The 15,557-nt window shown below is 38.5% G+C and overlaps 1 protein-coding gene across 3 annotated transcripts in view; it reads right to left on the bottom strand.

Annotated features, from left to right (window-relative positions):
- SMIM14 (small integral membrane protein 14) overlaps positions 1-15,221 on the bottom strand; it is a 75,534-nt gene extending 60,313 nt beyond the window's left edge. Inside the window, exons 1-2 of one of the 3 annotated variants that reach the window (XM_040625080.1) lie at positions 14,957-15,221; positions 14,435-14,529 (exon numbers count right to left, since the gene is read on the bottom strand). In XM_040625080.1, coding sequence (XP_040481014.1) covers positions 14,435-14,489 — 55 coding nt within the window. In that variant the 5' untranslated portion in view covers positions 14,490-14,529; positions 14,957-15,221. Of the gene's footprint in view, positions 1-5,914; positions 6,013-14,434; positions 14,530-14,956 lie in introns of those variants that run through there. The other 2 variants (XM_040625081.1, XM_008701418.2) reach the window with 2 other exon arrangements.
- Positions 15,222-15,557: the final 336 nt, after the last annotated feature.

The following is a 15,557-nucleotide window of genomic DNA, read 5'->3' as shown; positions in this document are numbered from 1 at the left end:
AAAAGAAAAAAAAGAAAAGAAAAGAAAAAAGAAGCAAAGCAACCAGGTCTAAGAACTCAGAATTACTGCAACTTGATTTTTTATTTTTCTCAAGCCTGCATTATAAAAATATGTACCCTTATTTAACCTCCCTACTTTGTTGCCAATCTCTAGTTTTCTCTCTTCTTCAATAAAGGTTAGTTCCCTGCCCTGCTTCCAAAAGCAATATTACTAAAAATTCATTTCCCTCATAAGAAATGAGTCAGAAATCCAGTATGCTCAATGTGAAATTTTTGTGGTTAAGGGGAAAAAGTACATAGAATTACTATATGCCCAGAATTTAAACACAGGGAGGAATTATGCTACCATAAAACGATTGTACTGGTTCTTTTTAGGTGATCAGATGACGTTTTCTCTTCTCGTTTTTTAAGTTTCTATACTACAGTTTACTGCTTGAATCAATTATGTATTTACATAAGGGTATGTAAATTTTTATATATAGGTAAACATTCATCCATACATTAAACAAATGATTCTACCCAAAATAATAAAGACTGATGCCAAAACTCCCACACATTAATAACTTAAATATAAATTTTTATCTATAGAGAGATGTTTGCAAATGATCTAAAACCTTAAGAATTTATTTAAAAATAATTATATAATTGGTTGCCTCTGGAAAGCGGGCATAAGTGGCTTGGGGGCAGTAGTAGTAAGGACACTTCACTGTATACCATTTTGTGGCTTCTGAACTATTCAAAAAATATTAACTTTTTAAAAGAATACCATACAGTTTGGGGCGCCTGGGTGGCACAGCGGTTAAGCGTCTGCCTTTGGCTCAGGGCGTGATCCCGGCGTTATGGGATCGAGCCCCACATCAGGCTCCTCCACTATGAGCCTGCTTCTTCCTCTCCCACTCCCCCTGCTTGTGTTCCCTCTCTCGCTGGCTGTTCCTATCTCTGTCAAATAAATAAATAAATAAAATCTTTAAAAAAAAAAAAAAGAATACCATACAGTAAGCTTCTTGTTCTTCCCCCTACCAGAACCATAGCTCTAGGAACAAATTAACTGCATCTAAATTTTCTCTTGGACTGGATATGCTAAATTTTCTTAACCCTCTATCTGACCCTTTGTCATCATTAAATTTGTTGGCTAGAGTTAATATATAATAAAAGGGTGGGACACCTGGGTGGCTCAGTTGGTTAAGCATCCGACTCTTGATTTTGACTCCGGTCATGATTTCAGGGTTGTAAGATCAAGCCCCATGTTGGGTTCCATGCTGGGCAAGAAGACTGCTTAAGATTCTCTCTCTCCTCTGCCACTTCCCCACCTCCCTCTCTCCCTCTCTTAAAAAAAAAAAAAAAAAAAGTGAATGTATTTACAGAATGAACCAAATCCCATCATCAACAAGAAATGACTAAGTATATAATGAAGCACAAAATGGGTACCTCTAAAATCAGCCTCTGCCCTAAATCTGGGGTAATCATTCTTTGCAAACTCAGTTTAGAAAACTTTACCTTTCCCTGAAGAGGACCTTTATCATGATGAGTAATGTACAGCGTTGCTGCATCACTATCTTGTACACCTGAAACTAACCTAATGCTGTATATTTACTATACTGGAATTAAAATTAAAAACTTAAAAAAAAAAAAAAACTTTACCATTCCTTTCTCCTACTCACTCTCTGGTGGAAGCTTTAACAAGAAAATCAAAATCCTGAAACTGTAAATATCACAAACTACTAATGTTGATACGATGTTTTGTCAAATTGAGTTTAAAATAAAGGCAAATGGGAATTCACTTTTTTAAAATTCATTTTTAAAATACACATTAAAAAAAGAACAAAAGGAAAAAGACAAGGACTAGACTAGTTTTGCTACTGGCGTTTTCTCAAGGCACATCCAGAATCAAAGACATCTGGATGCACACCATAGCTGGGATGGCAAGAAGAAAAAAAGAAGGCAGAGGAAGCAGAAGAACAAGAGGTAATACTATGACATAGGAAATAAGAAATAAATTCTTTCAGAGCACCTGGGTGGCTCAGTCGTTAAGCGGCTGCCTTTGGCTCAGGGAGTGATCCCGGCGTTATGGGATCGAGCCCCGCATCAGGCTCCTCCGCTGGGAGCCTGCTTCTTCCTCTCCTACTCCCCCTGCTTGTGTTCCCTCTCTCTCTGGCTGTCTCTCTCTCTCTCTGTCAAATAAATAAATAAAATCTTAAAAAAAGAAAGAAAGAAAAATGAAAGAATTTCTTTCTTATAGAATTTTCTAAACATACTAACCACAAAATATATTTATTTATACATCAAAGTCTGAATTACAAATGATAGGATCAATATTTTAAAAATGGTCCCAGGAAAACCTCCTAACAATTAAGAAGGAAAAAAACCCAGCAGTAATTCTAGAAGACAATTTAGTTGACTATTTGACCATTGTGGAAGAATTACCACTTACAATGGAAAATACCAACAAATTTACAACATAACACTGTGTGGATTAAAAAAAAAAGAAAATCCCAAATAAAATAAAAAGAGCAAAATCGGGGAAAAAAACACATTTGACTAATATGGCTGGCAAAGGTATCTTAATAACACAGAGCATTGGCAAACAGATTCTTTAATAAGCTATAGACTGCATTTGAGATTACAAACTGTAATAACTTTTATGGCAATATGAATCCAAAAGTTAAAAAAATGTTCATACCCTCTGAATTAATTCTGCTTCTATTAAAAAAAAATCTAAACTACAGAGATTTATGTACAAATATGGTTCCCATAATTTTACAAGAGTGAAAAATTGGAACAAACTAAATGTCTGGGTAAAAGGGAATGTTTAAATCATGATACATACTGTGTAGTATTATGCAGCCAAATGTTTCATTTTCTTTCATAATGACATGGGCAAATGATCACAACACAATATTAAAGTATATCAAATAGGATATAAAAATAAGCATAGCACATGCACATGGTTAAAAAGCAAGGAAAACACATGCTCAAAAAAGTTGAAAGAATGCATACCAAAAGTTCAACACTGGGTGTCTCTGGGTGACAGGATTTTACTTTCTGCTTTTTAAATTTTAAGTATCATATGATGACCGTACATTAACTCTTACAATAAGGAAAAAAAACTTTGGATGCAGCAGCTAAATCCAGGAAAACTAACTCAGATTTATCAGTAAATAAATGGCAAAAAGTAAATAAAGATATGGCAGGGATATGGTGAAGAGATTCAGGAGACATCAATCAAATGCGATGTACAGACCTTGTTTGAATCCTGAGTTAAATAAACATTGTAAAAGAACATTTATGCAAGAACCAGAAACTCTGAACACTAACTGGATTAAGCAACATTTAGGAATTACTAATTTTTTTTTTTTAGCATAACTACAATGTCAATTATCACATCTAAACAGAGTCCTTATCTCTGAGAGATCCCACTAGGTGTTTTCAGTTAGAGAGAGAGAATGACTGGGATCTAGTTGAAAATAATCCTGCAAAGGGAGAAGTACAGACAAAATAGAGCCATGAGTTAAATAATTGTTGAAGCCAACTGATGAATACACAAGGACTCATTATACTATTTTATCTTTAACACCAAAAATTTCAAACATACGTAAGGTCTTTTTAAACTAGTTTTACAGGGTACCTGGGTGCCTCAGTCTGTTAAGCATCTGCCTTCAGCTTGGGTCATGATCCCAGGTCCTGGGATCGAGTCCCACATTGGGCTCCCTGCTCAGCGGGGAATCTGCTTCTCCCTCTATCCCCCTCAACCCAGCTCATGCTCACACGCTCTCTCAATCTCAAAAATAGATGGATAAAATCTTTAAAATATATATAAATACAGTTTTACAGAAAAACAGAACACTCTTCTGCTTCCCCCCAGGCAAACACAGGGGTCTCTTCTTGAGAAAGCATGGGTTAACCAAGGCTGATACAAGGTCAAGGGATGAAAATTATCTTCTGTGATTTTAAGAAAGTGATATATGATGAAATCATCTTTTCAAATAGCCAACCAAATCTTTACAGTGATCAAGAATGGTATCAAAATTCTTTCCATTAAAAAAAGGAAAAACCCACAGCAAGAGCAAATGGCAAAGCAACAATTTAGAATGCACACAATTTGTTTTTTAAGATAGAAAACAGAGATGATGGGGAACTCAGAATAACTATTCTATGCATTTTTTCTAAAAAAGCATCAATTCTACTGATGAAAGCTCCAAAGTTATACAACCAAGAAAGTGAAATATGCCAGAAACTGCTAGAACTGCCTCCAGGGCATTCAGGGAGCCTACACCTAGGTTTGCTTTCCACTCTATTTTTAACCTTATTCCCAATTATATCACAGAGGTAACTGCTTACCTCTAAAAATAATTTTCTTCTAGAAACAGCTTTCTGACCCAAGTTTTTATGCAGAAGTTTTTATCAGTAGTAAATTAGACAACTGACCAAACGAAAGAGTAGAGATATCCCAAAACTTTGGCTATCTTTCATATTAAACATGGAAAACAAACTATTGGTCTATCACTTTTAGTAATACTATCATTATAATGCTATAGACTAATATACAATTGAGTAGTTGGGATTACTTTCATTGGATGACCCAATATCTCAATGTAATAAGGTGTTCAAATTCACTCACATACAACACTTTTTTGCAACATATTCTTGCTCTATTATCAGAAATGGATCTCAATCAAACATAGCCATACCTATAATTTATATTTGACTGTAGCTTGGCTAACTACTTTCACATGCTAACAAAGTCCTTCTGACAAAGTCAAAGCAGGAGAATTATCCCTGTTTTTAAACGAGGAAAATAGGTTCAGGGAAGCTAGCAATTTTTTTTTAAAAGATTTTATTTATTTATTTGACAGAGACAACCAGCGAGAGAGGGAGTAGGAGAGGAAGAAGCTGGCTCCCAGAACCCTGGGATCACGCCCGAGCCGAAGGCAGACGCTTAATGACTGAGCCACCCAGGTGCCCTGGAAACTAGCAATTTGACCATGGTCACACATCTAATTTGAGACAGACTCTGGACAGAAAGTCACAATGTAAATTCCTGACCAGGACTCATTCCACATCTGGATAGGGATGTGATATGACCAAACCCGCTAGTGACATTTGTTTCACTCTTACAAAGATCACTTCAGAGCAGTACAGAAATTACATAACTATCAACTGACTTCCTATTACTTCTTACTAATGACATACTTTTAAACACATTTGCATCTCTGATGGGAAGTGGGCAAGGAAAGGATGCAGACACAAGTTCAAATTAGTCAATCGTTTGCTAAAAATTGTGCTAAAGCTATGCCTGGGAGAAGTTAAAGACATTTTAAAAATTTAAATGTTGAAATAAACCCTATTATATACCCTAAATATCACGATTCTTTGTTCTTAGGAGTTAAGACTCCCTGAATTCTATCATGACAAGTTTTAAAACTCAAATTAATAGCCAAGCAATTATAGTTACAAATTCCTTACAATATGTCCTGTACTGATCCAATAGGGTGACCCTATATTGTTCCACCTAGAATGCGCCATTTACAAGAGAAAATACAATTAAGAACCATCTCTGAAATTCTTACAAAATATTTTTACAGCATAACAAAAAGGTTTAAGACACTCTTTCAGAAAGAGCATACTATTCAAAAGGAAGAGACTAAAGCAGGCTAGAAAGGATAATAAAATACTTATTTTCCACAGAGTGGAATGCTAATGTATACAAGAAACAAGGTGAGTGTAACCAACAGGCTTGTGCAAGATATCACTGTATAGATAAGATATACATTAGAGGATGACAAGTCTTCGTTTACTCATAGTTCAACAAATCACAACTTGACAAGTGGTACTATTAAAACTTTGGGGATGCAGCAGTTCTCACCTACTCATTTAAAGAGAAAAGAACTGAGGCCCAGACAGCTTCAGCGACTTACCCAACGTCAAAGCAGGCATGGGATTCAAACCCATGTCTTCTCTCACTTCTCCTTTCCTCAGAAGGTTGTATCTAACAAGTCTTCAGGGGACTAAGTAACTGGAAGAAGAGTTTAGATATAAAAGAAATAAAAGGCATCCCCTACCTCTAAGAGCCTGCAATCAAGTTAATTATTAATTATAATTAACTCATAAAATAATAATTACATACCAGTATATAATTAACAGCCAAAATAAATGTAACAGACAAATGACTTCTCAGCAGAAAGCTCAAAATTGAAGAAAAGAACTACTCTCCTCAACTAACCTTCTAAACCATTGCTTCTAAAAGCTTAACTCTTCAAGGTCATCAAGAATTTCCTGAGCTCTTTAATTCCTCTGTATCTCTGCAGCACAGGACTCTGTTATAGGTCCACCCCCAGGGCTCTACCACTTTTCTAGAAACTCAGTTAATGTGGCCCTATTTCCCCATGTCTGAGACACCACCTTCTCTTTCCTCAGTGACCTTTTTCTCTCTTACCTCTTTGACTGTATTTCTAGGAATCACCTTAGGCTAAAACTTCATGGGATAGCAGAAAGAATACATCTCAGATATGATTCAAGTTATGGCACTACTGAGAAAAGGATAAATTAGCTTCTCTGTGACTTCAGTTTCACTATCTATAAAACAGGAGTGATAACTGAAACTTCTTTTTAAAGGGTTGTTTCGAGGATCAAATGAGAATGTGTAAGAGTGCTTTATAAGCTATAAAATGCTCTGGGCCAATTCAACTCTAAGCCCTTAGATTTGCAATTTATCTTCAACTCTCAGCCCAAGATCTCTGTATACTGGTTTGGCATGTTTGTATTCTCCTGAGGCTCAGCTATCACTCTTCTGCATAAAAGAGAAAGAGCAGAAAGAAGTCTGTTCTGAATCTTGGTCCCTCAACTATGAATTTCCTGTCCTTTTCTGGCTGTTCCTTACTTTTGTAAAATCCCAAAGATTCTCTCAAGGTCTGGGGTAAAATTTATCATGAATGGTCCCAAAAAGAAAACTTTTCAAATGAATGATCTTTGTTTATAGTCAACATCATAACCAAAATTTTCATATTCTGAAAATGTTTTCTAAAATTTCTACTCAAGAGTATGTATTAGTCAGATTCTGAATAGAAAAAAATAATTTTTTTTAAGATTTTATTTTATTTATTTGACAGAGAGACAGCCAGTGAGAAAGGGAACACAGGCAGGGGGAGTGAGAGAGGAAGGAGCAGGCTCCCAGCAGAAGAGCCTGACCTGGGGGCTAGATCCCAGAACTCCGGGATCACGCCCTGAGCCGAAGGCAGGCGCTTAACGACTGAGCCACCCAGGCGCCCCCTGAATAGAAAATTTTTAAACTAAGGGGAAAAAGGCTGTTTTTCCTAAGTTAGAAACAAAAATTTAACAGAAGATGACATAAAAATTCCATACTATGTGATCCCAAATCATAGTAGATAGAAGTTACTTAGTTAAGAAAGTAGTTTTCAATAGCTGTATTACAAAATATTAGTGTGTTCTGAAATTGTGAAGTATATCACAAGTAATGTTACAAGGTTGTGAATGATTTACATCATTCAAAAAAATTAGAATGGAATCAAGACTTTTTCTCTCATTCATCTGCTTGCCTATATGATTTCTTGAACAGAAAGGAGTTATGGTTTCTGCTCTCCCACCTTATGTAACTCCTCTCACCCATGCTATGGCTAGATAATGTATCTGTACATAGACGCACATAAATGGCATTCATGATGACAGGAAAAATACTCAGAACCACTGTGATAAAGAAACCAATATTATCAAAAAATGAAATCTGAATAAACAACACGTTTTAAGTCTTCAAAATTTTAAGCAAGTCTGTTTCTTTTACAATACCTTTGCTAAGAGTAACAAAGAAACAAAACATATACTATGCAAAAAAAAAAAAAAAATTAACTTGTATTTTAAAAAGTATGTTGTAAGAAGACAAGATAGCAGCCAGAACACTGACCTCTAAGTCTGGCGCATATACCATGAGGGTGCTTACTGCACTCCTATCTTGATTTGAAACATCTTTATTAGCTGTTAAATTCTGAAAACACTGTATCCGTAGTACTTGTCAATGAGTGCAGTCAAGCAAAAACCAGCTTCATTTTGTATTGTTACAAAGCTGAGACTCACATCTGTGCTTTGATCTAAATTTAAAAAAGGAAATGAAAATTCAATATGAAAATAAGCAATGAGAAGGTAACTTTCTCCAAAACAAAAGCACTGAAGTGTACAATGTTATAAACAAAATATAAACCCTATTATATATCTAAAAATTGGGTATTAGTTTAGAACCAAGATTTTAATATTTCAAAGAAATAGGATTTTAAAAGCAACACGCATTTATAGTTTTAAAATTCAAATACAAAAAGGTTAAAAAAATGCAAAGTAAAAGGTACTCTCCTCTCCTCTGAGGCAATCTCTATTAAAAACTCTCATGTAAATTTTCTAGGAAGTACAAGTATATGTATGTGGTATACACTTGCCAAATTATGATTAAAGTCATTGCATTTCAAATCCCTAACATGTCTTAAATGTAACTTTTAAAAAAATAATTAGACCCGTTGCTCTAATTAATCAGAGCTTAGGTTAACTTTTAAAGCCAATGTTCATCACAATATCACTTATAATGGTGAAAAGTGGAAACTACATTCATGTTCAACATTAAATGAAAACCTCCAGTAATCAGTGTATTAAAAATATCTTCTAGGGGCGCCTGGGTGGCACAGCGGTTGGGCGTCTGCCTTCGGCTCAGGGCATGATTCTGGCGTTACAGGATCGAGCCCCGCATCAGGCTCCTCTGCTAGGAGCCTGCTTCTTCCTCTCCCACTCCCCCCTGCTTGTGTTCCCTCTCTCGCTGGCTGTCTCTCTCTCTGTCAAATAAATAAATAAATAAATAAAATCTTAAAAAAAAAAAAATCTTCTAAAACATAGCCAGTTACGGGGTGCCGGCTGACTCAGTCCAAAGAGCATGTGACTCTTGACCTTGGAATGGTGAGTTCAAGCCCCACGTTCGGTGCAGAGATTACTAAAAAAATAAAGAAAACTTTCAAAAAAAATTAAAATGTAGCCAGTAAAAATCAAGTTTAGAAAGTTTCTAAGGCCATGCTCATTAAGTCAAACCAAACCAAACCAAACCAAAACTAAGATACAAGCTTATGTGGGTATTCTATCTCATTTACACCAAAGATGCATTTTAAGTAAATAAATAAAACACTGGAAGAAAAATACACGTACAGAGATAACTTCTGAATGAGAAGATTATAGATTTTGTTGTTTTGGGCTTCGTACAGTAGTATCTCTCGCAGCTTTTCAGCAACAAGCATGCCTTGTGTTAAAAAACAGGGGCTATTAGAAAGCCATATCCAGTTCAGGTTTAAATAGAACAAAACAATTTATGAAAGTAGTTCTACTAGCATATTCTGACAGCTGTAATAAGTAGGTTTCTTATTATAACTTCTATGATTCTGTAAGACAAAAGACTAGTTAATACTATTATAACAAAGTCCAGGATCCAGGGAAGACTGGGTTTGAATCCCAACAGTACCTAGTGCCTTTACCCTGGGCAACTTACCTAACTAGCCAGAGCCTGTTTCCTCCAGTGTAAATTAGGCATAACAATATCTGATTGAGAAAACTGATGTGACAGGTAAACATGAAGTGTGCAAAGGAACTCAAGAGACTGGAAAATATAGCCATAAATAGCAAATGCCATTATTGTTGATATTCAAACAGGTAACTGTATTTTAATTTCAGACTCAAATAATTTTCAGCCCTTTTCCAAAATGGCTTTGAAAGTGCCCAAACTGCTCTTTACTCAAATGCAGGACCTACTCATATGTGCCCAACTATAGAAACATTCATATGGGGGCGCCTGGGTGGCACAGCGGTTAAGCGTCTGCCTTCGGCTCAGAGCGTGATCCCGGTGTTATGGGATCAAGACCCACATCAGGCTCCTCCACTATGAGCCTGCTTCTTCCTCTCCCACTCCCCCTGCTGTGTTCCCTCTCTCGCTGGCTGTCTCTATCTCTGTTAAATAAATAAATAAATAAAATCTTTAAAAAAAGAAACATTCATATGGTTAGTACTTACTACGTGGGCCAAAAAATGACTATACACATAAACACAAACCAAAGAATACCTTTACTTATAAGCCTGTAGCAGTTAATTGTCTAAGAAGTTTTACAATCTTTTTTTTAAAGATTTTATTTTATTTTATTTTATTTTATTTTATTTTATTTTATTTTATTTGAGAGAGCCAGAGTGAGCAGCAGGGAGGGACAGAGGGATAGGGAGAAGCAGACTCCCCACTGAGCAGAGAGTTGGACAGGAGCCTTGATCCTAGGACCCCAGGATCATGACCTGAGCCAAAGGGAGACACTTAACTGACTGAACCACCCAGTTGCCCCAGAAGTTTTACAATCTTAAAAAATCCTAACATAAGCCAAAATGTAACAAAGAACAGCTGGGAGTGCTAAACTTTTTGCAAAATCTTTACCCTCCATATACTAATATGTCATTATTTATCATTACCAATTTAGACAATTTAGTGTCTTATATTGAGGTTTTGTTCTAAGTCCTATTAAATTATATGGAAAAAGATCACAAATAATTCCTTTTAGCAATGTACCATCTTTTACAAACACAGATTAAAGTTATTTTTCTTCATTTATTTATTCCATCAACAAACCTACTGATTATCTAACTGGTCCTCCCTGACCTCATGGGCCTCCCAATCAAATAGGCCACACAGCCACAGACAAACGCAGAAGAGGAAGTGATGGGAGCAGACACATGGCTATTTACAGAAGCCTGAGGTGCGCAAGGACAGAGCTCTGGTAAAGGTCATGTGCTCCACAGATAAACAGGAGCCAAGCTTAAAGATTAGGAAAAGACTAAAGACGGCAGTATTTCTTTAGATTAAGTTCCCCCACATCAAAAAAAATCAACACACCAATCAAATTTAACTCTTTTTAAAACTCATTTGGAAAGGGGTCTTGCAGCGAGAAATCTATTCAGTTTATGATGATCCAATAATTGCCCAAGTAGTAAATCACCCAAATCAATGGAGAAAATGTAGGAAGAATTCAAATGACTATACAAGCAGATAGAAAGTGATAGATAGGTTTTTGGTGTGTGGAACACAAGGTAATGTACAGTTAGAAGAAAACACTTCAAATACTTAAAATTTACTTTAAGCCTGGTAGGCTCTCAATACAATAAAGCAAGAAGACCTAGGAGTGTTTGCAGAGGTCATCTCCTGCAACTTTGCCTGTGCAACTTCAGGAAAAAGACCACAAAACAACAACTTCATTAAGGACTGGGTTGGAAATGGGATAGAATACGCTATCTTGCCCTTAACAAAAACATGGCCTTTCAAACCAAAGTACTGTGTACAGTTCTAAACACTAGTTCAGAGGCAGTGGGGTACAGTGATTAACAGATGTGTTCAAATCCAACTTTCTGCCACTTACCATGTCACAGTTCCTTCACTTGTAAAATGGGAGTAGGAATACCTACCTCTGAGTCGTTCTACAATTAAATGAAAAACATGTAATTTTTTAGCATAGTACCTAACACATAAGAGTGTTCCCCAAAACAGCAGCTATCATTACTACTATGAAGCAAGAAGTAATCTCCCAGAGAGAAGCCATTACAATACCAAGAGACATTCTCAAACTTTAATAACCATAAAAATCACCTCAAGGGCTCGTTGAAAATGCAGATTCCTAGAACCCATTCCTCCCAGGGATTAATTCTACAAGTCTACAGTAGAATGGGGGGGGGGGGAGAAATTAAACACAAAAATAAAATGTAAAATAGAATGTGGCCATTCTCTTGCCCAAACATCAAGAATTCCTGAAATAAGAGAATCAAGGTACTGCCCTATTTAAAAGAAAAAAAAAGCTAAAAACTAGGGTTCTTCCATACAAAGAACTGATCTAAAACAGTATATTCAAGAGGAATACACACCTGTTCAGCAAGTTTATTCATTCAACTAACATTCATTGAGTTCCTACTATGCAGTGAAAAGGACAGACAAGGTCCCCGTTTTCTCAGAGTTCAATTTCTAGTGTAGGAAACGATATAAAAAATAAGGAAATTCCAGATAGTACAAAATATTATGAAGAAAATAAGAGAATGGAGAGATAGTTGGGGAGCAATCTCCTCAAAGAAACATCACTTGAACTGAGACCTGAATGACATGATGGAATCAGCTACAGCAAGACCTGGGAGAATATTGAAGCCACAGGGTATGACGAACATAAATGCCCTACAGCAGAACAAGCCTGGCAAGTTCCAGGGACAGTGCCAGTAGGGCTGGAAAACAGGAAGAAACTGACGTGGCCAGGCTCCGGGGTACTAATCTAGGCAGAGGGATATATGGTGAGTTAAGGGAAGGAGGCAGGGCCAAAACATTAGTTCGGATTTTATTCTGAACGTGATGGAAGGCTTTCCAAAAAACGGGTAACATAATCTGATTTACACTTTAAAGGATCTCTTAGGCTGTGGTAAGGGGAATGCAAGATAAAAAGCCAAAGTGGAGGCTGGGAGACCAGGAGGTTACTACAGTAGGCCAGGTAAGAGAGTTGGCAAAGGTAGAGGTAGTAGCAATAGGAAGTAGAGGCCAAATTTAGAATACATATATTAAGCACTATAATTAAAGGTAAATCAGAGAAAAAGAACTAAGTCACAAAATAAGCAGTAAGCATCTGGGACTATTACCCAAGAGATAGGGAATAAAAAGTGAGATTTAAAGGTTTTAGGTACGTTTATGACTAAGGAACATGAATGGGTTATTAGCATATTTAGGATACTTCCTAGTAAGTTTTATCCTCTGAAGCTGAGGTGAAGGGGACATTTCCTTCTCTTTTGGCACCACCAAGAAGGCACTGGGGTAAATGGGCATACGTCCAATACTCTTGAATGTGATTCATAAAGTAAAATCTTACGGGCCCTCACTGATGAGGGCTGGCCAGGTGGTCAGCATTTGGACCACACTGTAGCTATCGAATAAGACTAAAGCTTTACCTCAATCAAATCACTAAACTAGCAAAACCCTTTTAAACTTTCTGTCGCCAACTTAGGCTATTCTGTCCCTGCTCTCCCAAGAGCTAAACAAGAAAACCTCAGAGTGACACACAATGCAGATTAACTTCTTAATGTTATCACAGAAGTCTGGGAGGAAATCTTTTAAAACCACGATTCTACTCATTACAGTCTGGCAAACATACAGTGAATATACCCTAAATTTAGGGTCCAAAAGTCTATCTCTACGAAAATATATATTTTGTTACTCCAAAGTAGAAGAGCAGGTTACAGTAAAGCATATGCGGTATGATGCCATTTTTGTGTAAAATGTATGACTGCAAAAAAGTCTGGAAGTATATAAATCACTACCAACATTTTGATCATCTCTGGATGGCAGGGTTATCAATAACTTATTTTCTTTTTTGATTATTAATTGTAATAATTCTCCAATTACAAATTATTTCATATAAGCCAGAATATTCAGTTCAGGTTACATAAAAGATTAAAAAAAAAAAAAAACCTTCAAGAAAACGTAATTTCATTTCTCTAAATCAGCAGGATTACAACTGTGGTATTAAGGAAAAAAGATCTCAATTGCACACACTGGAGAAAGAAATTTGTTAAGAGGTCCATGATATACCACACAAGAATACACCCTTCAAGGAAGTGGTCTAAATGCCTAAGTACTCTTCCTGAATTTCATAAGGGGCAATCAATTAGCACATACTTCTGTTGTTCTTCCTTGCCATTTACCAAAAAAACACCTCAATTAATCAGTTCTCTGGGGACAAAAAAAGGCGGGGGGGGGGGGTAGTAAACACCAAGTTAGGGCAAAAAGGAGTTTTGGTCCTCTGGTCTCTGTGCTGTCGGGGTCGCGAAGAGTGGCAGGGCTTGAAGCAGGCTACACTACAGGAATCTGCGTGGCCGGATCACCTCAAGTGGAAAGGAACACAAGCTTTCTGCAACCTCCACGGAACTGGGCCGTGAGACCACCTCCGAAGGGTCTCAAGACTAAAACACCTGAAAGGTCTTACACCATCTAAGTTATTGTATATATAGAGCTGCCAACGATTTCTGACAATAACACACAAAAACTGGAAGGTCTCTTCAACAAACACAGGTATTATGTGCGTGAGGCTCACCGACTCTCGATGCAAAACCAAGACACCTTCTCTTATTAGGGCCATATCTTCGATTCCGCAAACTAGAACAACTCAAAACATCCTACTGACTTTCTACAGCTAACAAATATCATCTTGGCTAAAATCCGAACACACACAGAAGCAGCCACTTTGGAAAACTTTGGCTTTAAACGGCAACATTGGACTTCAAGTGCTCCGGTAACCAGTTTATTGCACATTATGTCTTTATAAAGGGTGCTACCTCTTCACTGTCAGGTCTGGTTCCACTTAACTGAACAAACAGAAAAAGGGAATACTTTCAATTCGTACCACAATAAGGACTAAAAAGGCTCCCGCTTTCTGGATGGCAGCTTTCCTGTCTCATCAATCACAACAAAGGACGCATCCTAATGACTTCATCAAACCTAGAGAAACAGAGGTAAATGATACAGTGTGGATTTCAGGGTTTGTGGGTTTTTCCTTCCAGCTACGACTCTCTTCTTTTTACTCCCATTATACGCCTCCACCCGAGCTCACTGTCTTGCCCTAAAAATAAAACCACCCGTGGCTACCGTCCACTTTTCCTGCTAAGCCCCGACTCTGGTTTCCTGCAGAGAGAGCCAAATTGCAGGCTCTCTGCCTCGCTCTTCGCCAGGGGGGCGCGGGCTCGGCAACAGCGGGCTTCTCCGGGTGCACAGTCCCCAGCCCGACCGGAGAACCACCGAGCCCGAGAAGCCAGCCTTGCTCTGCCGCAGCCGCCGCAGTCTCCCGGAGCCTGAGGAGCCCCAGGAAAAAACAGGGTGAGGGGAGGGTGGGCTGGCAAACGGCGGTGGTAAAGGGGGAGACACTCACCCGCCCAGACAACAACCGACGGGGCGGGGAGGATGGGGGCCGGGACCAAGGCTCGGCAGAAAGACCGCCTGAAGCTTCCGGAACGCTGCGGCTGCTCGGGACGCCGCGGCCGCTGCTGCTCCTGGCCGCTGGCTTCCTCCCCTCCTCTGTTTTGATTCGATTGACCACGTCACTCTAAGCCACGAGACCCGGATCTGCCGGCTCCCGCGGGCGGCAGCGCAACAGATTGCAGCGACTCGAGACCCCAGCGGCCCGCCTGCAGAGCATGCGCGCGCCCCGCGCCTGCCCAGTGTGTCGGGGGAGGCGGGGCGGGCGCGAGCGACACGCTATCCGTGGGGGCGCAGAGCGCGGGGGTTGCAGTTCCGGTTGGGAGGGGTGGGGCTGAGCGTTGTGAAGTGAAGAGGGCGAGGCCCCGCGTCTGTTGAACTGGCCCGTGTAACCTCGGTTTCGTGTTTGGTGAACAATGTCCTTTGCTGTGCGTCTCTCTGCCTGATTTGGTGGCTTTCTCTGACCCAAGTCCTTAGAATGACGAGGGGAGAAGTAGAGATGGGTGCAAGTTCGTGTCTGCTGAGAAAGGGTACCTCTGTAGAGTTGTGGGTGG

This window comes from Ursus maritimus, unplaced genomic scaffold, assembly GCF_017311325.1.
Source record: "Ursus maritimus isolate PB19 unplaced genomic scaffold, ASM1731132v1 scaffold_8, whole genome shotgun sequence".
NCBI classification, from domain to species: Eukaryota; Metazoa; Chordata; class Mammalia; order Carnivora; family Ursidae; genus Ursus; species Ursus maritimus.
Note: the sequence above shows the minus strand (reverse complement) of the source record. Positions and strands in the feature narration are given on the sequence as shown.